A 26,763-nucleotide genomic window follows, 5' to 3' on the forward strand; every position below is an offset into this window, starting at 1 on the left:
TAACCTGCAGCAAAACATCTCCTTATGACTTTGAGAAAAAAAAGTTATATCCCTGTCACGTGTGTTATTTGTTCTGAAATGGTATATAACCATGCTGTAAACCATGCTTCTCCAGAGTGCTTTCTTCCCTGGTGGAGATCGTACTTACAGGCTAGTCCTCAGCTTGGCTCAGATAAAAGTCACCTTACCTTTCTAATCTACAGATTGGTTATTGATCATTTGCATGGACACATGTATCACTAATGCTTTGTGGATGAATCCAGGCTCTTAAGCGGGGACCTACAGAGGCCTTTGGATTAATGACTCACCATCAACTTCCATACTCATGATCTTATTTGGTCACATGCCATTACTTTAATTCCTGAAAAGGCATGGTCTCTTATGATTCCGTGACCTTGTAGATGCTACTGGTTCTCCCTGAAGAGCCCTGTCCACCTTGACTACCTGACACAAGACTATTTCTCATTAAGATGCAGTCGACACCCTGGATGCTATTTGATTCTCCTTCTGGCTTACCTTGTGTCTATGTGTTCTCCCTCACTCTGCTACACCTTATAAACACCTCAATGATCTTGTCTTATTCCTTGGATTATTTTGTTACACATTTGTCTAAGAATTAAACTGGAGGGGCCGGCCCCATAGCTTAGCGGTTAAGTGTGTGCGCTCCGCTACTGACGGCCCGGGTTCGGATCCCGGGCGTGCACCAGCTCACCGCTTGTCAGGCCATGCTGAGGCCGCGTCCCACATACAGCAACTAGGAGGATGTGCAACTATGACATACAACTATCTACTGGGGCTTTGGGGAGAAAAAGGGGAAGAAAAAATTTTAAAAAAAGGAGGAGGTTTGGCAATAGATGTTAGCTCAGGGCCGGTCTTCCTCAGCAAAAAAAGGAGGCTTGGCATGGATGTTAGCTCAGGGCTGATCTTCCTCACAAAAAGAAAAAGAATTAAACTGGAAATGTGAGGACGGGGGCTGGCATGCTTTTTCATTTCTCTGACAGGATGCTTGAGACTTTATAGAGTCACTAAATCAATTAATTAAATGACAAACTGTTTCAACCTCAATAGTCAACTACAAATCTAATAAACCAGTAATGCTTGGTTGTAACTATACTCTATAACTGAGGGGTGACCATAAAGGGAGAGGGATAAGCTACACCTATGACAGCTACTGGCACAAAATTACTCATCCCCAGTATTTCTTGAGACATATGCATAAAAGGATGAATACGGTTGTTCTAAAGAAGTGTTTCTAAAATACTGGCCTGAGTCCGAATCTGGCTCATAATGTATTTAGTTTAATATATATAATATTTTCAATTTTTAAAATTTATTGCCAGCATGTAAAAACCAAGGGATTAACATAAAATCTAGATTTTTGGAACGTTATAAAAAAAATGGAGGAACTGGTAAAGCTGAACCCACATTTTCTCACATCATCAACCTAAAGGAGCTTGATAGGCAGTCAAGTACTGGCTGGCCCCTTTGCATGGGCACTGGCTCTCCTAAGTCCTGTTCACCGGTGTCTCCCAGCCTTGTCACACTTTATATTCCAGAGATACATGATTTTGTAAGCCCTGGACAATTTCATCTATAGATATGATTTTAGGTTAAAAAGCAAACATACTGCAGATACTGACAACAGGGCATAAGTGTAACTATACTTAGAACCATAGCTTACATATAACATTTCAATCTGTTTTTCAGAGGAGTAGTTACCTTAGAGTCTCTTGTCCAGGTTAGCCATCGAATGATCTCTTCAGCACCCTCTCACAGGGGAAAACAAGTTGCATTTCAAAACCAAAATAAAATGATAGCTTATGATTGCACTCTGAAATGTACGAAGCATGTCCACTATGTTCAAACCAATGCATGCTTTAGACACTTCCCAAGTCGATCGTCAAATCTGTTTCACCCTAAGACTGACCTTGGATCGTGGAGGTGCCCGGATGTACCACTTGCAATCAACGGCCTCGCTAGCAGAAGCTTTGCCTTCCTTCATGATTTGTATAGACTCCACAATTCCTTCAGGACCGCCCATCTCAAACTCACAGGCTAGATAACAAAATGCCAACAAACATACAAAAATGGAGCTTGAATAATAAACCAAAAGTATATTTCATAGCAGAAAACAGAGGCCTCTGAAAATTATTAAATATCTATTTTACCAACCTGGTAATGGTTTCAAAACTCCAAGGTCCTTAAAGTCAGGATCTTAAAAATTGAGAAAAAGACAATTAGTTTATTCTGCATTTATTACTTAAAATGATATTGAGTAATATACCATTAAATTATTCAGGAATCTGCCTAAAAAAAACACATTAGGGGAAAATAAGTGGTTAAATAAAAACTGTGATAATGTTAATAATGAAATGTTAATTTACAAAACATATTATTATTACTACAAGGTTCTTATCAATACAAAAGAAGCCATTTTTAAAAACCTTCGAATGCGTTCCTTCATCTAATCATCAAATAAAAATCTTACTCATTATCTCTAAATCTATAATCAGAAAATAGATGTTTTTGTAAAATGTATCCATAGGTAATTCAAGGTTTGGGTAAACTTCTATCTATTCTAGATACAATTATTGTCTTATTTCAAAGATTCTTTAAATTGTCAAAATGCAGTTTTCTATGGAAATATTGGAAGCATTAGGTTAACACCTAAAATCTAGGGCTCCTCTCCCCTGGCAGACAGCACTATCCTGTTTTCATCAAATCTTCTTTCCTAACTTTTCATGCCATGCTAGCTTTCAAAGTATTCTTCAGTTTTCTACTGTGTCCACTCAACGCCCACTCTCTCCCTCTCAGTCTACCCCAGGTCCAGGTATCTGTCCTTCTCCGTTCACGTATGTACTTTGGGGGAAACTCAATTTATAGTGAGCTTCAAATGTTTCCTAACTGTTATAAACTAAAAACGGTGAACTTATTTCCGTTTCCTGGAATTGACTTGAGGGAGGTATGCAGCCAATGACGTATAAAGGGGAGTCTGTTGGAGGGCTGCTGACAAAGTTTTTCCTGATAATCAATAAAGACAAGGCTTATACAGTTTTCTTGGCTCCTGTTGTGGTCATGTTTATACTGGACCCCACAGGGTCGTGTGTAGGGGCCAGCTCATGATGTGGACAGGTGCTAATGTGAGAAAATGGAACTTTTAAGATGAGCAGGATACAAACATGAACTGAGAAGTCCTTGCGTGTATCACTGGGGCAGTGTATTAACCTAGTCGGAGTTGCACTTCTCTTGGCTTTTTGCTTTTAGAAATAATACACGTCTTCATAGTCAGTTACATGAATTGGATTTTCTTTTATTTATGGGTGAAGGCATCAAAGGCCATCATTCATCTTGGAGAGGCATGGTATCAGATTTAAAAGATGATTGTGAAATTTAATTTCTTTCTACTACTATGGTATTAGCTATAAATTAACAATCTTATAAAGTTAGAAATATTTTGTGAGACACTGCTCAACAATGGGAAGGGTAGCGCTTTTTCTGGAGGGAATTAGTTCTGGACGTTAAGACCGTGTATGCATCTATGTCCGTGTGTATCCAAGCGTGCTGCTTCGTGTGTCTGTGTGCTCGGATGCACCAAGCCCACAACTACAGGCTGACTAGACTAGTGCACTTATCTTCATTGCAGCTTTTTTTTATTTTTAAATTTTGTTAAACAGTAGTGCTCACTGATCTGTTGAAACCGAAAGGTCTGGATGAGCCATGCCACCGTTCAGTTCCATCAGCTGTGTAGAGTCACTTTGTTATAGGGCACGACTAGAATGTGGTGACGCATTTTGAATCAAGATATACATTCCTTTGCATAATTGTTTTGAAAACAATTATTTTACCTTTTTGGGAAAAAAGCAAGGACCAAGTACCTGTAGGCACTTTCTAGGAAAGAGGCACAAACAAGGACAACATAGCCAATTTGGATCAGGATACCCCCGAGTAGGGTTTTTTTCCCTTCCTCTAAATCAATAGATATTTGGTTATTCTTTCAAGAAATGTATATTTAATACCTACTGTGTACAAGAAAAGAACTACGTTTCGTATAGAATTACTCAGATTTGTTGCCATCATTAAGCAGTTTTATTGATATTGAAGAGACCCATCCATATTTTTCCTTATTTTTACATCAAGCTTGCCCACCTCAGTTATCAGGATTCCTTATTATTCATTATATCATTTTTACTACTTTGCATAATGCTTAATAATAGTCATTATTACTACTCACTATCTCCTCTTTTGATTAGAATGTTTCAGCCTCGCATGACTGTTCCTGTGACTCTTGTGGAAATGTAGTTGGTATTCTATTTTCTAGTTTGAAGGCCAACATTTGTCATTTTTATAACTCATGCCAGACAAAGTTGAGAGAAACGCCAGTTCTGGGAATTGAAAATTTATTTTTGTCTTTGTATTAATGGTGAGAGCACTGATGGTTTAAAAAAAAAAAAAAAACTAGGAAAAATCGTTTTTGCAATTCCATTTGAATTAGCCACCAGTAATATCACAATCACAATTATGGATGGCCCATATGACCTGAAGAAACAAACAAAAAATAAACGACACAACACAATAATTTTTAAAAACAGCCTTCATTGAATTTAAGAATATTAAGATGGATTTATTGCCCCAGGTTGTTCGGGGCATGATACATAAATTATACATAAATACATACATAGTACATATACATAAATAAACATAAATTATTAGCAGAAGCACAATGAACTTGGACTTAGCAAATTGTCTTCTACTCTAGATCTCCCCAAATCTATTCTCCACTAAGCAACCTGAAGAAACTTTTAAAAATATAAATCAAACCATGACACTCACCTGGCTTTCCACTGCCCTTAGAATAAAACTATGACTTTTTTTTTTTTTCCGGTACATGTGTATGGTGATGGGTTGTAATTAGTATTTTGGTGGTGAACATGATGTAATCTATGCAGAAATAGAAGTACAATGGTGTACACCTGAAATTTTTACAGTGTTATAAACCAATGTTACTGCAATAAACAAAAAATTAAAAAAACAAAACAAAACAAACAAAAAACTATGACTTTTAATGCGCTATAATGCCCTGCGTGTTTTCAGCCCTGACCACCTCTCCTCTCAGAACACACTGACCGTTTCTGTTTCTCCAATGCTCGAGGCTGTTCCCATCCTCTGCACTTTGAACTTACTCTTTTCTCTGTCTGACATGTCTGCCTCCTAGGTCTTTGCATAGCTGGATCTTTCTCATTCTTCAGTTCTTGGCACAAATATTGTCTTCTCAGAAAGGCCTTCCTGGATGACCCTTTCCATCATAACATCGTCTCCCACTTTCTTTTCTTCTTTCATGGTTTTTTTAATCACAATTCACCATTATTTTGCTATTTGTTTATTCTTTTATTGCCCATACTCCCCCTAGACTATAATGCAGCACAATCTCTAAGAGACTTCATGTCTATTGCTCCTCTCTCTATCCGGGAGCTAGAACATTGCTTGGACATAGTAGGTGCACAATAAACGTTACTGAATTTAACATATTTCTCTGTATATAAAAAAATGTGCTTACTTTACACCAAGCCGATTTTCTTACGTTGTTGATGTGTTGATTATACCTACGCCTTTCCAAACCAGAGGCTTTCACAGTAAATATATCAAACTGGCTGCCATATTAGGGTTGCCTCCTGTTTGTCAAACCCAGATATTTTTCCTGCTGGGCAGACAGCTGACTGTGTTTCCCAGTTACCCCTGCAATTGTGAGTAGCAGCGGAACTGAGTTCTACCCAATGAAATGTGGACAAAATGGTTGAACTTTACTTGAGGGCTGGGCTAATAAAAACTTCTTGAAAAAATTCTCCACTCCATCTTCTCTCTTCTGTGTTCAACCTCAGAAGCCATACACTGAAGACACAGAACTCTATTAGCTTCAATTCCTAAATGAGCACGTGTGGCACAGCCTCTGCCTTGATTCCGAGTAGACTCCAGGAGCAAGAAATAAACTTCAATTATGTGAAACTACTGAGGTTCTAGGTTTTTTATGTTATTACGACTATTATTCCCCTCACCCAGAGATGTTCAAGGTTCAAGGTGTGGTCAGGGGCCCCTCAGGTCCACGAGATCCTTTCATGAGATCCAAAGCTCTAACGGCTTTCATAATACCACGAAAATGTTGTCTTTTTGTTTCCTCATTTTCTCAAGAATGTACGGCAGAGTTTCCCAGATCCTACTTGGCATTTGATAACATCATCACTATTATGGTAAACACAGGGTTTGCTTGTGTTTTCAAGAATATTCTAAGGTAGTAGTCTTAGGGTATAAATGATCTCCATGTTCGGGATTAACCTAGTTTATTCTCAATGATTTTACTGGTTACCTCCTGGATATCTTCAATTTTCCCTGCTATAATCCTTGCAACCACATTTTTGTCTAATACATTCTTATTTTGAAATCTTGAATTTTGTCTTGAGCTTCCATGGAAGCACAACTAGAATTAAGTACATTTTCTGTATTTTTTTTTAAATTTTAAAACCTTACTAATTTTTAGTTTTATCTAAAAGTATAAGTATTATGAAATTTAATATTTCTCCTGAAATAAAAAAATATATATTTATAATATATTTTTCTTACTGTGAAGGAGGACATTTGTCAGAGACGAAGGAGACTAAAAGACACACTTTCTCCACCACAATTACACTGTATATGTCCGAAGTTGGAGAAAAGGATAAAACTGATATTTCAAAGGGGCATCTTACTTACAAAAAGGATAAATCCACTCCCAATAAAATGGGAAAGCTGTGCATAAGAAATTAAAATATGACAAAAGCTATCTTTCCTTCAGCTTTATAGACGTTAATAATTTGCCTTATAGTGATTTAGGCAGAACAATATGTTCTAGTAATTTTATTGTGACAGTTTGATTGCTACATTATTTTGAAACAAATAATTGTTTAAAAAGCATTGAATATTTTAAATGTAGATATAATTAGCTCTTTAAAAACTGAAAATTGTTTGTTACACTTTTCAAACTAAAAATGAAGTCACAAACATCTTACAAAGTAAGTTATTGTACTGCATTGGCTGGAGAAGCACACACAGAGCAGAGAAACTAATAAAGCAATGCACAGCTGCCGTTGCTGACTGTCTACTGGACGGAAAGTCAGTAAAAAATCGGGACACTGCTGCTTTCCAACCAGACAGTAACTTGCTGATTGAAAATTTTAGCTTTAAACAAGAAGACATGTCTACAGAACTTTACTTTTGTCTGACAAATAAACAGATGTACAGACGTGGTGGAGCTTGCTTGGTTTGCTTGAATTCGTCTAGTGTCAGCATGGACCAATCATTGGAGATCCTCTTTTATGTAAATGCTTGGGAACAAATGCAAGTTGTACTGAAATATTCAAACTGTTGGATAATTTTTGAATCATACGACTTATACTGGAACATCTCTATTGACAGTTGCATTGATGGTGCCAAAGCAATAGTGACTAAAACTGCTTGTGCCTTAGCATGAATCAAGACAAGGGCACCAAACCTTAGTCATTAGTATTCATTGTATAATTCATCCCCATGCATTTGTGGGGTAAAAAACCATTTTACTTAAAAATCTCCTTGATGAAGCACTAAAATAATGTTGATGATGTGCTTGATGAAGCACCAATTTTTTTAAAATCTAAAATTTTGAGTACATGTCTTTTCTGTAGGATGAACATAGTGAATCTTTTGACTTTAAGGAAAACAACTGACAATATTTGCTGCCAATGATAAAATTCAAGCTTCAAGCAAAGGAAAATATATCCATCACTGTGTATTTCATAGCTTCTCAATACTTACAGAATTTTTAAGTGTGAATTGTTGATGATATGAACAAATATGATTTTTGATACTGAAAGATGAAATGTGTCAACATTTGGAAGATCTGCATAACAGTGATCCAATTACAGCCAAATAGTAAAGTATGATGTTAAACAATCATGTATGGGTAAAAGAGCCAAATGATGAGCAAAATACATTGATAGTTGTTAATGTAACAGCATATGAAAAAATCACTGATATAGTTTCACATTCCCCATTGCAACTAACCTTTAAGAAACTACCGCTTATTGAGGTTTGGGGTAGTATTCATCTGAAATGGCTATGAAAATACTCTTCCCTTTTCCAACTACATAGCTCTGTAAGGCTGAATTTTCTGCATATGCTTCAACCATAAGAACACATTGCAACAGATCAGTGCAGAAGCAGATGTGAGAATCTAGTTATCTTCTAATAAGACAGACATTACATAGATTTGTGAAGCAATGTAATTCTTCTAATTATTATTTTAATATATATTAATACATACAAATACTAATCAATGTTTTTAAAATATGCTTTTTATGTAATATATAATTGGTTTATTACTGTAATTTTTGTATGAATTAATAAATAGCCATTTAAAATTTTATCAGTTTAAATGTCTAATATGATAAATATTGAATGATATTGCTATAGAAGCCAAAGCACTTTGAAGTCTTCAGTATTTTTTGAGGGAGGATGGGGTTTTGAGACCAAAATATTTTAGAATTTCTGCCCTAACCAACCCCATCTTTGTATCATGGCTAAATGCTATCCCAATAACACTCTAAGTTACAATTTATCAACTCAAGAGTGTGTAATGCGTTTATTTCATACTCCAAAGAAATTCCACAGTGCTAGCCATACTGTAGACGGGCTTGCAGTAAATTATTGTTTATTTGATTAGACTACGACTGAATCAAATCAGAGGCATCTTCATTTTATAAATGAACAAAATGGGGATTCAACAACTTTAGAAAAATGCAACTTGCTTTGACCTAAAACCTAGATAGCTTGATAGCTATCTCTGTACCTTAGAACAAATCACTAAATATTTCTGAACCTTATTTTCCTTTTCTGAAATGAGGATGTTTTTGGTTTAGGCTTTTACGGCTCAAGTATGCCATTATACCACAGAATGCAGACATACTCCTAGAACAGTAGTTTATGGGAAAATGTAATTGCTTGACCTGGCCACGTAACTGTATCTACAAAACCTTTTGATTACAGAAATCACCTCTGATAACTTTGATATGCTTGCAATGCACAGCTCAACTACCTGACAAGCTAGTCTTAGAGAAAGTTAATCAAATTTTCCTCAAATTTCCACAATCTCACGCATCCTGAATTATTTCATGAGATCCATATAGTCTCCACTTTTCATCTCTACTTTTGAAAGCCCTGTAATGTCTGTGAGCATATCTTTTTTAAATCTCTTGCATTAAAACTAACTACCCACTCAAGGCCACTCTCCTAGTCCCTTCCTTTGTTACCTGCTGCAGCCCAGCACAGTGTTGATGTCTTGCTTTCTACTCAAGGTTGGAAATCACTGCGTTTGTAGTTTTTGCAATCAGTTAACTGAATTTAAGAGGCTGTTTTAGAAATCATTTGCAAAAAAATCTTCACAGCACAGCACTAAAATAGCTTGCATCATCATATTATTTTCATAATTTGACTTATTTCACTCTTGTCTAGAAGCAACATTGCTCCAGTATAAAATTCATAGCACAATATTTTAAACCTCTTTTTAAGGTTTACTGTTATCTCTAAGTATGGAGTTGGCAGTTAAGCTTCACATCGAGTTTGCCTTCCTATGGGTCTTAATGTCAGCACAGAGCTTACATATCATGACTTCTTTTTTCTAGTTTAACATAAAATTTACTCATACATGAATTTTACAAATAAAACTCACAAGAATTTCAGTAAAGAAGTTTGCAAGCACTTTAAAATATTATTGATATTTGCATGGCTTATACAGATGTTTTGCTGCCTTATTTTATTTATTTAGCTAAAATATATGAAGGTTCCTTATAATGCTTATATTCATAGTTTTAAATAAACTGAGAAATCGTAACTCTTTCTTAAAAACATGAATGCACAGGGGCCGGCCCAGTGGTGTAGTGGTTAAGTTCATGCACTCCACATCGGCGGCCCAGGGAGTTCACAGGTTTGGATCCCAGGTGCAGACCTACGCACTGTTTATCAAGCCATGCTGTGGAAGGCATCTCTCATATAAAGTAGAGGAAGATGGACACGGATGTTAGCCCAGGGCCAATCTTCCTCAGCAAAAAAGAGACAGATTGGCAAAAGATGTTAGGTCAGGGCTAATCTACTTCACAAAAAAAAAAAAAATGAATTAACAGAAGCTGGATTTTGCTCGTGTTCACATTAAATAGGTTTTTACAATGTTTGTTTTTGATATATAGTCACAAGACAATAGTATTGTTCTATGGGGAAAATATGCATTTACTTTACAGGATAAAGAAAAAATTTGAGGGAAGGAGGGAAGAAGAAATGATCAGAAGACCAAAGGAATGATAAAGACAATAAAAAAAAAACTACATTGTGTAAAACTAGTGTTTGGTGTTTGCATATTTGAATTAGCTATTATAGAACATATTTTTTTTCTGCCCAGGGGAAACCAGGAAGTTCTTGATTGATTATTAGCAAACCACCCCTGCCCCCGCCCTTCTCTCGGAACTTCCTCCTTCTGTCATGCAGGAAGTACCACCTGAATCATATGAAACTAAAAGAAACAAGTCCATCTTCTGAGCCATCTTTTTCACTAGAACTGGTTTAATAGGGCATTTCTTGCTGGTACAATTGTGGTTCCGATGCTGTTAGTGAGTGTATGGCAGGTAGTGTGGGACTGGATCTGAGGTTTCATGCCAGAAGGGTGAGAGCAAGAAATGACTTTTCTTGAGAGCAATGTGAGAGTCGGGGAACAACAATTAATGCCATTGCTTTGGGACTATGGCTAGCAAGTGTGGCCAATGGCTACAGAGGAGTGGAATGCTCCTGGCTCCGACGTGCCAAGAATTGAATGTGGGGCTGGCAACCAAAGTTATGTGTGTGCATGCATGTGTGTGTGGGGTGGTGGGCGGCATCATCCTCACATTAGCCTCTTTCATCCCACTTATGTCACTCTATTCTAAACAGATTACACCATTGAAATGAAAAAGTAAAACATTTTATAAGAAAAAGTTATGTCTTCTCAATTTTATTTAAAAATATAAGTGCAAGTATCGTGAGGAAGCCGTATAAGTCACAGCTAAATAAATATACCATGGACACAATAAAGCTGTACAAGCTGTGCAAATGTCGCTTCAAGACAAGATCTTTTGTGCTTCTAGTGAATTTGATGTGCCTTAGCCCCTTCTAAATAGAGCTGGAACTGCCTCTAATTGGAAACCCTGGGAGCATCCTTTGTTGGTGCCCTTGGCAAGGACGCTAGAGTCTTCATGCCAGGCAGTAGCAGTGCACATGGGCAACAGGAGCCACCATGGGACTGGAAAGGAAGAGCAAATGCAAAATGCCAAGTGCTGCCCTGCCAACAGATTGGATGGGAGCATGCACGAGGCACCTCTGGATAAACCCGGGAGAAGTCCATGGAGTGATCTGAATAGGATTAATTTCTGCCAATCTGGACAAAGAGCTGAAGTTACCATATTCTGTCTTTAAAGTCAGTGTGTCCTTACTTTTAAGTCCCAACTCTCATCTCCTTTCCCCAAGGTAAGAATCTTTGAGTTTTAGCCACCCTCTGCTCTTCAAATCCACAAAATCCAGCCACACGCTTTTTTATAAAAGCCAGGTGCAGTGCGCAGAGATGTGGAAAGACTGAGATTAAAAGAACACAAAATGATATGCCAGTCAAGTCATGAAAAAGAAAGAAAACTTATGATATTATGTTAAATAAAACAGTCTTAAAAGCAAAACCAAAATATATAATCAAGAAGTAGGTCAAATATTAATTTTGTAAAGAAGAATTCACCAGAAAGATTTAATGCTGCTGGACCTGCATTATGTAAAAACAATTATTAACAGAACTCTACCTTCTAAGGCATCAATTGCATCTTTTTTAAATTATTAGGATAAAATTATCAACGGGCTTTGTACAAAGCAGAGACCTTGTGAACATCAACTACATAATGGATAGGATAAGTGCTATGTAAATATAAAGTATCCCATCCTTGCACAATTCATAATTTTAGCTCCTGGGTGATAAACGGATAAAAAAATACCTACGATATTATCTTAAAAATATGCCTAAAATATTACTGTTTCTCTAAAACCATTATTTACAAGTCAAATATCACTGTTGCAGCCTCACTGTCTATTCTGCATACTGCTCTTATTTCCACTAGACAGCATTTAACTTTGGGGTTAATGAGGAGTTCATCTAACTTCCTCAAATGTCTGAGATTCGCTGGAAAATTCCTGCAGAAAGTTCATAACATAGTTATTACTGCATATTTAAAAATATCCAAATAATGCTAGATACCTGGTAAATGTCCAGATATCCAATTTTCCCTTACTATATAAAAACATATACTAGATACAAAAAGCCCTTTTATGTGGATTTAGCTCAAAAAATTATACCCAAATTTTAGATAATGGTAAAATTGAGATAATCTAAATATGTATGAAGCCATTTAAAAAAGCATCGTGGAGGCCGGCCCGGTGGCGCAAGCAGTTAAGTGCTCGAGGTCCACTGCAGCGGCCAGGGGTTCGCCCATTCGCATCCCGGGCGCGCACCAACACACTGCTTGTAGAGCCATGCTGTGGCGGCGTCCCATATAAAGTAAAGGAAGTTGGGCACGGACGTTAACTCAGGGCCAATCTTCCTCACACACACACACACAAAAAGCATTGTGTCTATTGTTACCACTGGCAATTTCAGAGGTCTTCTCCTAGATGTTTACAACTATCTGAGAACTGCAAAGATCCTCACTTGTTCGTATTCTCTACTAGCAAGTAACCTTGGCTCATTTTAAGTATAGGGGAATTAATTATAAAAAAAATCGGAATCCTTCCATCTCCATTTGTCACATTTCTTTTCATCCCCCAGTACTCATTTCTCCAATATTGCAGTGTTCAGAAGGTTTGAATGGGTGTCCACAACCAGTGTTTTTGATGAATATTCCACTTAAGAATACAAGTGATCAGATTCACGTACCTACTTTTGACCCACATGTTAGGAGAGTTAGACTAGAACTCCTTAAACCCCTCTGCCTCTGAGAAATAATTATATCTCAAAAGCGTAACCTCCACCTTGGGGTCCCGGGGAGAATTATAGATGCTGGGGCTCCACACAGAGCTGGACTGTCAGGGTCCACTGGCCCCCGAATCTATCATCTCCTAAGGATTGTAAGACTCATGTACATTCCCAGCCTGTCAAATACAACTTGAAGTGTTCATTGAAATGTAAGTCTTAGAATTTTTAACAGCACTATAATGACATTTCTTTCCATTGCAATTTAAAAATATTTGTGTAATTCTGAAAATGATATTGCATTATAATAACCTTGAAATGGTTCACTTGCCCTTGGACTGCAATTTAAGATCCAGCCATTTATTGAGACACTTGCTAAATCTGGACTCCCTTTGCTCATTTTTCTTTCATGCAAGTAGAAGACCACCCAAATCTATTTCATTAAGAGGTGTGAAAGTAATCTGAGGTTTCCCCAAAGTAATAGCCTAACGTAACATAAATCAATATCATAATTTTTAGGTTGAAAGGAGAGAATTAGGTCTCTCTTGTTTAGTCAGAGAGTATGATCGATGGGATCCCAGCAATTTTATCCACTTAGACTTTTTTTTGTGTGTGTGAGGAAGATCAGCCCTGAGCTAACATCCGTGCTAATCCTCCTCTTTTTGCTGAGGAAGACCGGCTCTGAGCTAACATCTATTACCAATCCTCCTCCTTTTTTTTTTCCCTAAAGCCCAAGTAGATAGTTGTATGTCATAGTTGCACATCCTTCTAGTTGCTGTATGTGGAACGCGGCCTCAGCATGGAGGGACAAGTGGTGCATCGGTGCGTGCCCGAGATCCAAACCTGGGCCGCCAGTAGCGGAGCGCGCGCACTTAACCGCTAAAGGCATGGGGCCGGCCCAGATTTTTCATTTTTGTCAATCATTAGCCTTCTCCAGATTCCCTGTGCTGAAAACTTTAAAGACAAAATTAATCTGACTCCTTCATACTTGCCTTTCATCAGAAAGATACCAAGGGATTTCAATTATTTGAAACATATTATATTCAACTAAAAAATTTAAATGTAATATATTCAGTTATAAAATCTCTCACTACCAACTCCCTTTCCAGTCTCCCCTGGTCTTCTTAGTCCCAGCCTTCGTCACATCGGGGCATCAGAATCCTAACAGTGTCTTTGCCTTAGTCTCTCATTCCTCCAGCACTCTACGTATAATTTTTGAGCTAAATTGACATAAAAGGCAGAAATATACCCTCACATATACGGTCAAGTGATTTTTGACAAGAGTGTCAAGACATTTGACGGCGAAAGGACAGTCTTTTCAACAAATGGTGCTGGGCAAACTGTATATCCCCAAGTAAAATAATGAACTTGAATCCTTACCTAACATCATATACAAAATGGATCAAATACCTAAGTGTAAGACTTAAAACTATAAAACTCTTGGAAGGAAACATAGGTCAAAAACTTCACGACATTGGCTTTGGCAATGACTTCTTGGATATGACACTAAAGGCACAGGTGACAAAAGAAAAAATAGACAAATTGAATTCAATGAAACAAAAAAATTTATGCATTAAAAGATAATATCAACAGAGTAAAGAAACTTACAGAATGGGAGAAAATATTTACAAATCATATATCTGATAAGGGATTACTATCCAGAATATATAGAGAACAACAATAAACCAAAGTACACAATTCAAAAATGAACAAAAGACTCAAATACACACCTCTCCAAAGAAGATATACAAATGGCCAATAAGCACATGAAAAGATGCTTAATATCACTGACCATTAGAGAAATGCAAATCAAAACTACAATGAAATACCACCTCATACCCAATAGGTTGGCTACTATCCAGAAAAGAGAAGATAACAAATGGTGTTGAGGATATGAAGAAATTGGAACCCTTGTGCGTTTTTGGTGGGAATGTAAAATGGTACAGCCACTATGGAAAACAGTATGACAGTTCCTCAAAAAACTAACAATAGAATTAACATATGATCCAGCAATTCCACTTCTAGGTTTATATCCAAAAGAACTGAAAGCAGGGTCTTGAAGAGATTTGTACACTCCTGTTTATAACAACACTACTCACAATAGCTAAAACATGGAAGCAACCCAAGTGTCCATCAACAAATGAATGGATAAGCAAAATGTGGTAATACATATAGTGGAATATTATTCAGCCTTATAAAGGAAGGAAATTCTTCAATATGCTATAACATGGATGAACCTTGAGGACTAAGTGAAAAAAGCCAGTCACAAAAAGACAAATACTGTATGACTCCACTTATATGAGATACTTAAAGTGATCAAAATCATAGAGACAGAGAGTAGAATGGTGGTTACCAGGGGCTGGGGGAAAATAGAAATGGGGAGTTATGGTTTAATGGGTATAGAATCCCAATTTTACAACATGAAAAGTGCTATAGAGATGGATGGTGGTGATGGTTGCACAACATTATGAATGTATTTCATACCATGTATTTAAAAATGGTTAATATGGTAAATTTTATGTTATGTGTATTTTACTACAATAAAAAAATTGAAAAAAAATTAGATAAAAAAGTATACTCCCAGGGCCAGCCCAGTGGCGCAAGCTGTTAAGTGCGCGTGCTCCGCTGCGGCGGCCCAGGGTTCGCCAGTTCGGATCCCAGGCACGCAAGGATGCACTGCTTGGCAAGCCATGCTGTGGCGGCGTCCCATATAAAGTGGAGGAAGATGGGCACAGATGTTAGCCCAGGGCCGGTCTTCCTCAGAAAGAAAAAAAAAAAACGAGGAGGATCGGCAGATGTTAGCACAGGGCTGATCTCCTCACCAAAAAAAAAAAAAAAAGTATACTCCCCAGACAGGCTTCCAGGGCCGACGTCTGACTCCAGGTCTTCCAGCTGCAGCCTGCGACACACTGGGCAAGCCCCTGACACTTCCATGGCAACATTTCTTCATCTTGAAACGGGACTAATGAGTACACTTCTCTCACAGAATTGTTTTGGAACTAAATGAATTAATAGTTGTAGAAAAGAATTTAGAACAAGGCCCAATAATGTTTATAAAATGGAAAATATATTTATACAGGTGATAAATTAGCTAACATATGTATTGTGTGTGTATTTGTGTGTGTGTGTGCATGCTAGATAATGCCAAAATGCATGAAATAATTACATATAAACTTGACAACATCCTTGGGAGTAAGCCTACTTCAGTCCCCATTTGCACACAAGGAATCTGAGAATTAGCAAGATCAACTGAGTTACCAAAGTCATAGAGCATAAAGGAGAATCCATTTCAGTCAAAATGACTCCCAAGCCCAAGTTCTCCATATCACCCACATATGATCAAGATTTATGCACATATAGACTTCAGAAATTATGCTGTGCTTGAGAAGTAGAATATAACTTAGCAATTTATTCTGAATTCTAAGTAACAGTAAGTCCTCCAAATAACATCTCTTTTCTTAAGGTTCTCAAAATTTTAAGAACATTATTTTATAAAATCCTCGCACATTTAAAGATAGGCTGAAAAGCTCATTGAATTGATTTAATCTCTACTGCTTTTTAAAAGATGGACAGAATGAATATGAAGGTATATATATATATATATATGTATATACATATACATATTTTATCTACATATATGTATATATATATGTATATACATATACATATTTTATCTACATATATGTATATATATATGTATATACATATACATATTTTATCTACATATATGTATATATATATGTATATACATATACATATTTTATCTACATATATGTATATATATATATGTATATACATATACATATTTTATCTACATATATGTATATATATGTATATACATATACATATTTTATCTACATATATGTATATATATATAATAAAATTTGGACTATAATTTTTCTAGCCCTATTAATTTATTATAAAATTAAATTTAAATACAAAAGAAAGTATCTAGTCTTACAGGCCTTAATTTGTTATATAAAAATAAAACAAATTCTGCTATTAATAATATCAAATATAATAAATAAGCATTTTCTTGGCATTTACTAAAGAGAAATTTAGATTTGATAAAGATGACAGAAATGAATATAAAATGAATCCAAATTATTCCATATGAAACAAACTCAGGGAGCATGAATATAAAATTTTCCCTGAAATTAGCAGTGTAGTGTACACCTTCAGGTCAAATTGTCCACAATGAGTTAATCTGAGGAAAATGGCTACTGCTCTAATTAATCCCCCTGTTGGTATAACCTGTGTGGTCTTAGCCACAGGAAAACTTGAATGTAGAGGTGGCCCAGCAGGTGAGGAGAATGAAGTGAGAGTGGGCAGAGCTAGGTCTAGGGATCCACTCAATACACGGCTGTCACCCAAGGGGAACAACACCAGGGGATGTGAATTAAGCAGAGACTGATCATGCTAGGAAGCCCTGGAATTCCCAGTCCACAATACCATGTATCACCAGGAACGCCCCTGAGCAAGACACCCTCCTCTGGTGTTCACACCCACAGCTAAGCCACTGCTTGCAATTGTTACCACACCACAGGAACAAGTCAAAGGAACTAGGAAAAAAATTCAAAGAAAGTACGAAAAGAAAAAGAATTAAATGTGGGAAGGTTTCTTTATGTAGATATACCAAAAAGGATAATCGAGTTTGAGAAAAGTGATGAGGATGAGGAGATGCCCTGTCAAAGTTAATGGCAAAATGAATAACACAAAGATGATACATATGTTCTTGTTTGACAATTATCAGGATATAAGAACTGGAGCACTGTCCCAGCAAAAATATGCGGCGGGGATATAGCTGGTGAAATTACCATTGTTTAATAACAAGAAATTCAAGAAGTGTGTAGAAAAAACCATGAAAATATACTCATATTAGATTCATAGGCAAATCTATTCTGTTAGTTTATAATCCACCTTATTCTCCATCCCATAAAAAAGGTGTTTGAGGTTCCTATGAAAGGAAACAGGAAACTCGACTAGATATATCATCACCCCCAACTGAATATAAGTATCTTCCGATTCAAATCTTCCACCCAAAGAAAACACTGTAATGTATATAAAAGTTGATTTCATATATTCAAATGTGTTGAATTCAACACCCAGACAATCTACCCTACACTACTTTTCCTCCACATATTACCACTGCATATCCTTTGAAATTAAAAATCTTATTTTTGTCTTGCCATTGTCATGTTCATTTGCCATGTGTGTTTGTGTATGTGTGTCTATGTGCCTGTGTTTCCAGATGTGAGGAAAAACATATTAGGAACTTCAGTTTCCAAGCACTTCCTAGAGTTTGTAACTTCCAAAAATAACATCTTATCTTAAGACATAAGCTAAAGTGAGAAAAAGCTGTCTTCCCCCCTAATGAAGACATTTGGAGGGAGAGCTACTTTTTTCAATGGGAAAATCAAAACAGAAATTCAAGTAGTTCAACTTTCTAACTGACATTTTGAGGCAAAAAAGAGGAAAATTATAATATACATGGAAAGTAAAGAGTTACCTTTTTTAATACATAAAGCATTAGCATTATATGTGTTACCAATAAATAAATGCAATAGAATAATAAGCATTTATTATTGCTTATTATTTTATTATACCACCTTTTATACTGAAAGGTGGTATAAATTGATAAAAACCTAGAATATTGCATATCCTCATGTGGAATCTATTCAACAAAATCAATAATGTAATTCATTACCATTTTTGGTATCTTAAATTAGCAATTGAAAAAATGAATACAACGATAAGAGATAGGGAAATAGACTATTACATAAGGTGGGAGAAGTAACAATTTGGTGGAAGTATCAATTGATATTTACTCTCTGCAAAGCAACTGGCAACAAAGATGTAAAAATGTGTATAACCTTTGTTCCACCAATTCAATTTCTGAGGATTTATCTTAAGGCAATGAACTAAAAACTTGGACAAGTTGTTTATGTAGTATTTTTATAATAATCGTTTTTAGGACCTCACAAGTTATGTGGCAGAAGACAAAGTCTAGGGCCCATCCAAGGTTGGCAATCTGATAAGGGACCCAGGCTCCGTAAGCTAGAACTGGCCAATACACCACCATTTATGTCAGATGAACAGAAGGATGCCCAGCTCATTCTAACTCCCACCCCACCCCCAGAGGGGGGAAATAGAACAGAGAAAAGGAATATGCCTTGCAGCTGATCAGAGTGAGGGATAAAAATATGCATGAGAAGTTTTAACAAAAACTTGTTATTCTGGTAGAAATGCAGCCCAAATACAAATTACTTGAATTATCCAAATACTTTAAACCATGCATTTAATTTACAAGGGAAATGGATGGGTAGGTCACCCAGGCTGAAGCAAATACAGCTGCTTTCTGTAGGAATATAGCTAATTATAGGTACCAAACAATATTCACAAATAATTTTCCAAAGAAAATGAGCTTTTTATAGTAAAAAGTTAACAACATGAACACAAGACCTGAGTGAGAAAGTGTGCAAAGATAGCAGAAATAGACCTTCAAAGACTCTGGATAATGGAACTACAATATATATATTGTGAAATAACTATATATATCATATCTAAAGAAATGAGAAACAAGATTGAAAATACCTGCAGGGAATAGCTAACTATCAAAAAGAACCCAGTATTTTTGAGAAATAACCAAATAGATTTAGAAATGAAAATCACAATAACTGAAATTAAAAATCCAATGGACAGATTTAATAGGAGATTAGAATTAATACATTGAAAGATATCAAAAGAAATTCTCCACTGTGTAGCACAGAGAAAAAAGAGTGAGAAAACATAAGAGAAATTAAAAGATAGGACACAGTGAGAGATGCTAATCATACCAGATTTCCAGAAAGCGATAAGAAAATGGAGGGCATGCAATTTTTCAACAGATCATGATTCAGAGTTTTCAAAACTGTTGAGAGAAGAAAAATATTTAAAACGTCCAGAGGGAAAGAAAAGCAATTTCCTTAAAAGAGTGAATTAGATTGATACTTGAGTTCAATGGAATCCAGAAGACATTGGGATGATGTGATGTATTCAGCATGCTGAAAGTGCTAACCTGAGTCACACTCTGCAAGAAGATATTATCAACACACATAACTTTCAAATCACTAACATCCAGAATATCTACAGACTGACGCTGTGTGAGAGACAATGCAATATAAAATGGGCAGAAGTCCAGAACAGGTAATTCACACAAGAAGAAATCCAAGTGTCCAGGAAACATCATACAGGCTATTTAATCTTATATATAATCAACAAAAGGCAAATTAAAACAATGTGATCTCATTACACAGCCAAGAGACTGGGACAAAAATCTGAAATTGATAACATTGAGTTCTGTGGGGGTGTGGGACAATGAGAAAGCTCATCCACTGCTGGTGGTAGTGGACACTGCTACGACTCTATTTAAAAAGAATTTAATTCTCTGCTTTTGGACTGGATAGGGATTGGAAGCCAGAAGACTGTTGAGAAAACTGTCGACGGTGGCTGGGAGAACAGTCAGGAAAATCTTACTGGATATAGCACAGGTAGTTGTGTTATTTAGTGGTGGAAAGTACCAGTTGCTCTTGGGTGCTATGGTAAGGTACAGATAGAGCTCAACCTAAGAAGAATTTTTAGTCAGAATCAAGGGGAAACTTCCAACTCAGGAGTTTTTATTTTTTTATTTTTTGGTTTACTTCCTACTTCTCTAGCCTGAAAATTATTGTAAAAGTAGAATAAAATCTGGGGGCAAAAATCAAATCCAGAGTGTTGACAGTGAACACTGGCTTTTGGGGGAAGGTCAGACCAACTGTAAGACTCTTGGTTAAAGCTGTAGAAAGACGTAAAGATGCACCTCAGATAACTTCTCAGGTCAACAATAGGCTCGAAGAATCTTAGGGGCATTGTCCCAAAGCATACTGGAACACGCCTAATGTAGTAGATCATGTTGTGCTACACAATAAACCACAAAGTTTTGATGACTCTTATACCAGGTTTGATTCAAAGACACAGCGATAATTTAAAGTGAAAAGAATCCCCTGAGGTGCCAACTCCCTACAGTCAGGAAGAAGGCTGAGAAAGCTACTTATCCAAAAACATGTGCCATTTTGAGGGGGAAGGAGGGATGACTCAAGAGCAGAGCCTAGAATCCAGACGGCAGACCCAGCAGCAGTGGACAACCACTCCAGGCAGCAGAAAGGGCTCGAAAAAGGAAAATTCCCTGCTGCCAGTCACAGGAAATGGCAACTTATTTCAGACTGGATTTTAGAATGACCATTGATGGTCATTACAATGAGCCTCCTATTTTTCCTCTTTCTAATGGATGTGAGCATTATGGTTATCCTATCCCTGTCTTGCGGTCACACGTTGGGTGGGTAGGGGCAGATAACTTGCCCTTGTAGTTCACAGGTCTTGCCATCCAGGGACACACACTCGAAAAGTTGCCCCAATGGGGTGCTGCCACGCAGTCCCATCTGCGCATGGACCCAATATAGATGACAGGATACTGGACTTCAAGCTGTGACATAATGGGATGACACTTTCAAGCATCTTGGAAGGGCGTGAGCGCCTGTAGCTTGTGAGAGGTATATGGATTGTTACAGCCAAGGGCACTCTGAGGTAGCCAGTCTTCAAGGATGCTCTCCAGTAGCATGTCCTCCTCTCCCTTTAGGGGGATGATAGTTCCCCATCAAGAGGTAGAGGTTGAATCTCTACCTGAGTTGGTCCCACGACTGCTTTAACCGATGGAAAGGAGTGTCATGTTGGATTTCTGAGGCAGACATTAAGGCATCTGGCAGTGTCTGCTTCCTTCCTTTTGGAACACTCATTCTTGGTATGCTCCCTCATAGAGAGCCCAGCAAACATACCAAGAGGAAATTCAGTTGTCTACAGGGAGAAGCCATGTGGAAGAGAACCAGGTCTCCCTAGCCAATGGCCCCTGCTGAATTCCTGGCTTGTGGCCATCTCCAGCTGCCTACCATGGGGGTGAGGGCATTGGACAATCCCAGCGCTCATCATCACATGAAGTAGAATCAACCAGTGAACCAACAAAAACATGAGAAATATGTATTGTTATTGTTTTAATCCACTAAATTTTAGGTAGTTTTTTTTTTTACCCAACAAATATTGATACAAATAGCAAAAGATTGTTGATATTCACAAACCTATATACAGAGAATGAAATACCGTGTAATAAGTAGCCTTTAAGAAGGCCCTCAATGTTCCTCACTTTCCAGTGTTGGTGCCCTTGTGTAATTGCTTCCACTGGAGTGTGAGCTAGACCTAGTGACTCACTTCTAACAAATTGTGACTCACTTCCAGCAATAGTGATGGAATGTTACTTCTAAGATATCTCACAGAGATGGTGACTTCCATCTTATTCTCTCTTTCTCTGTCTCTTCCTGTCTCCCTCTCTCTCTTTTTCATTTGCTCTAAGGAAAGTCAGTTCTCATACTGTGAACTACCCAATAGAGAAATCCACACGGCAAGAATCCAACAGCCGGTCTCAGACCAATGGCCAGTGAGGACTGAGCCACTGTAAAGCCATGTGAGTGAGCTAGTGCATCTTCACCCAGCTGAGCCTGGAGATGACTACAGTTATCTTGCACACTGAGCTATCAATCTTTTTTTTTTTCTTAACATCAGTCTTTGGTTGACATACAGTATGAAAATCCAGCTCTTATACTTCTTGATTTTTAGTAGTTGTTATTAACCAAAAAATACCATACAATGATGAAAAACAAAACTAAAAGGATTCCTACATATTTAGTAGTAATTGTTTGGAAATTAGCAGGAAAAACTACATAAAATGAATTTGACCATGCCATCTATTCACTTTAGAAGACTCCTAAAGTCAATAAAATTTTCAAGGGGAAATATAAAATTCACTCATGGACTTGCCTCTTACAATTTCAGGATATTAAGGAAAATATTGACAATATCATGTACAATGGATTCTCCCTCTGGCAGTATGCTTTTCCATATTTAAGAAATGCTATTAAGGCACAAAGAGCAGTCTGGGATATTTTGCCATGGAGTGTTCAGATATTTAGGCCACAAAAGCCTGGTGGAAAGATTGTAGAAGCTTCTCATGTACTCCTTCCTCAAAATAAAAATACAGTTTCATTTTCAGAACAAAATATTCATTTTACCATTTTAAGCCTATTCTTTAGAAAACAAGATTTTATTCGGCCTAGTATTTTCAGATTTTAAAATTAAACATGTGACATTTTTTATCCTAGAGGATCATTGCTCATTGAGATGTTATGGTTGACTTAATGATAAAAAAAATTATATTAAAATAGTATTATTTATACTACAATATTTCTTTGGGAAAAACTTATACCATAAAATAGTATGCTAATTTTAACTTTATAAAAAGATTTTCTTGTTTATCTGTTGGTCAAATAAAGCAAACAAGAAATATATTCCTTTGAAACTCCCATGATAGTTATGGCAATTTTATTATATGTAGAGTTTTCCAATAGTAACAACACAGAAAATTAAAAATTAGCTAAAAATATAAAAATGGAAGTGTAGTTATGGATGTATATATATATTCTAGTCCTAAAACATACACATACCTCTATAATTAATTCTATTTTTCCACTGATTTAGATGAAAATGTTTTTGCATAAACTCCATAGAGTTGTCTTTTCTTTCTTTTATTTATTTTTTTATCTGCCATTGACCTTAAATCTATGGTGAATCTAAATCATTGCTCCCTTTTCTCCATCCCTCCTTCTCATCTTCCTTCTTCTGACTTTCTCCTTTTCTTTGTTTCTCAACTTTCTACCTTGACAATTATTCTGGAGAGCTTGGACATAAGGCCACAGCAGTCATGTGGCAGTCATGTCCGTGTAGCAGGGATAAGAGATGAAAACGGTGACACAGATCATTCCAATGATATATATATATATACATACAGCAATCTTTATTTTATTTATATATTTGATATCACTTGCCAAAAATGATGAGCCTCTAAAGAGCTGTATAATTGCTGAAATTCTGAGAACTGTTTAACCCTTTACAATAAAGTAATGCCATGATTTCAAAAATATTTGACTTCACTATAGGATTTATTTGAAAATAAAATATTTTCATAATATTCCTAAGTTTTGTCCTCATAATAAAGCCTTTAATTAATCTTAAGAATGCCAACATTAAAATATGCAACAAAATCTGGATTTAAAGAAAACTAACTTGAAATATTTAAAACATTAAAACTCTTAATATAACTGCAATTTAACTCCTCAATTTGCATGCTTAAAATTCCTTTCCTTAAACATTGAAATTTCTTATTATCATAAAAATTTACACATAGTGAGACATACAGCAAAAATAAAATATTAATCATAAAAAGTAACATTAAATGTAGAGAAATTTCTTAATGAAATATACTGAAAGTAAAAAAATGTACTTTTTTAATTACATAAAATTAATTTTGAATTATAGTTGATATGAAAAAGACTTTAATTTCATATAATTTTACTATTAAATTTAAATATTACATCAAGTCCTAGTTTCTCTTAGCTCATTCTATCTAATGAAACTATTCTCCAGAAATACTATTTCAAAGTTTATTTTGTTGGTGAGAGATACATGCAATAAAAACTCAAACATGTGGGTGGCACTTCTGGCAACAGAAAGATTTGAAGGTTTCTGACTTTGCTTTTGTATTAGAAAGAAGTGAATAATGTGTTTTACATTAAAGCTACATAAGTGGAAAAACTCAAATTTATGAGCTACTCTAAAAAAATTTAGAGAGGTCTTTTGACACATGGATAATTCATTAAGGCTCCTTAAACTTATATATAGACAATGAGAGAATGATAGATGATTTTTGCTTTTCATGTTTCGGGAAATATCAACAATCAATGTATTATTAAATTTTATAAGTGCCTATTTCTAAAGTTTCAACTCATTACAGTGTACCTAAATGTGGAGAGATTAAACAAGGAGATTAACATGTTGGAACCCATACAGATTTGAAAGCAAAATCAATTACAGAAGATGCAGCCTGCCTTCTCCTTTGCCACCTTTATCGAACTACACAATAGAACTCTGTCCCTCTCCCCCTGGCCATTCCCTCTCCTACTAGTACTGCTGTTTGTTCATCAGACATCTGATCTCCCTGCAGCTTTGAAAACATGTAGGATGGCGTGATGGTTAATTTTATGTGTGAACTTGACTGGGCCATGGGGTTCCCAGACACTTGGCCAACATTGTTCTGAGTGTGTCTGTGAGGGTGTTTCTTGATAAATTAATCTCTGAATAGCACAAAAAGGGAACTAGAGTAAGGAGGAAGTCCTCCTGCCCGACCGTCTGAGCTGAGACATCAGTCTTTTCCTGCCTTTGGATTTGACTTGAAAAATTGACTCTTCTTGGGTCTTGAACCTGCCCACTTTCAGACTGTAGCTACACCATTGACTGTCCTGGTTCTCAGGCCTTTGGATACAGACTGGAAATAAACCATCAGCTCTCCTGGATCTCCAGCTTGCTGACTGTAGATCTTTGGACTTCTCAGCCTCCATAATCATGTGAGCCAATTCCTTACAATAAATCTCATATATATGTATATATAATTGATTTTGTTTCTCTGGAGAACTCTGACTAATACAGATGGCACAAAGCCCATTCGTGATCTGCCCCTGCATCTCTCTCCTGCCCATCTCTTGCTTTGGAAACAGCCCTAAATCCCCTTTAGCTTCCCAACCCTAAAACAGTTGGCTCTGGCTGATACACTACATGTTGTCACTTCCTTAGCTTCCTATTTTTTGTCTCCTGGAGCTGAGCCTTCTTTGTCCTTTAATTCCTCCTCTTATATAAACAAATAAAAGTGTGGGAATCATCCCAGAAGAATCATACAATATTTAGTGAGTCCCTATGACATGGCAGGCCCCGTGGAGAAACTTTAACTTTGATGATCTCGTTAGTCCTCAAAGCAATACCTATCTCCTAGGGTTGTTATCATCCCAATTTTTAAAGGTGAAGAAAGTAAGATTTCCAGTGACTGAGACAATTGGTGAAGGTCATCGAGTGAACAAGTGGCAAAGCTGGAATTTGAATGCAGGTAATCTTATCCTAGAGCCCATCTTCCTAACTGTTACATTGTTAAAGTGTCCTAAGATTTAATATGAAGGAGTTGTAATGGAAAAGGCGTGAAGCATTAATAAGACAAGTCGCTCACATTCACTGCTCATGACATGCTGGACCTCCCCTGCTGGCTTCCTGTTAGTCTTCTAAATTGTCCCCAGGACAGTGGGAGGTGGCATTGAGGAGCAGAGCAGGTAACACTTCACTCCCTGCTCTGAGTGAAGGGGCTGAGTTCTGAGGGCTAAGGGGCATTCCGCAGTCACCCCTGTTCCCAGAGTTGCTGGGACTAGACCCAGTGAGGGAAGATTCTGTGAGAAGAGAACAGCAGAGGTCTTGTACTCATCCTTGACTTGTCCTCACAGTCAGAGGGGTGTTTGTGTGTGACCCACGGACAGAAGGGACGGCAGAAGTCATCTGGGAGCTTGACTGGGGCTCCAGTCTTGGGAGGCTGGAGCGGGCAGGGAGAGGTGGCACCAGAGGGCTAGCTGGTCACTAGGCGGGGAGGTGGACCGGGCAAGGGAGCCTGACTCCCATGGGCTCACGATGCCAGGAAGCTACAGACTGTCCAAGGCGCCATGTAGGAGAGTGGGCACTGGGCACAACCCACGCCACGGGTCAGACTGCAAGGACAACATCTGCAATGTCGTGACACAGAT

General features: G+C 37.0%; 1 protein-coding gene across 1 annotated transcript in view; it reads right to left on the reverse strand.

Moving 5' to 3' along the window:
- Positions 1-26,763, reverse strand: part of NETO1 (neuropilin and tolloid like 1) — a 106,028-nt gene that overhangs the window by 37,742 nt on the left and 41,523 nt on the right. Inside the window, exons 5-6 of the mRNA XM_004422633.3 lie at positions 2,173-2,214; positions 1,928-2,055 (exon numbers count right to left, since the gene is read on the reverse strand). Of these exons, the coding sequence (XP_004422690.1) occupies positions 1,928-2,055; positions 2,173-2,214 (170 nt within the window). The remainder of the gene's footprint in view (positions 1-1,927; positions 2,056-2,172; positions 2,215-26,763) is intronic.

This window comes from Ceratotherium simum, chromosome 14 (genome assembly GCF_057802395.1).
Source record: "Ceratotherium simum simum isolate JZ-2026a chromosome 14, ASM5780239v1, whole genome shotgun sequence".
Taxonomy (NCBI): Eukaryota; Metazoa; Chordata; class Mammalia; order Perissodactyla; family Rhinocerotidae; genus Ceratotherium; species Ceratotherium simum.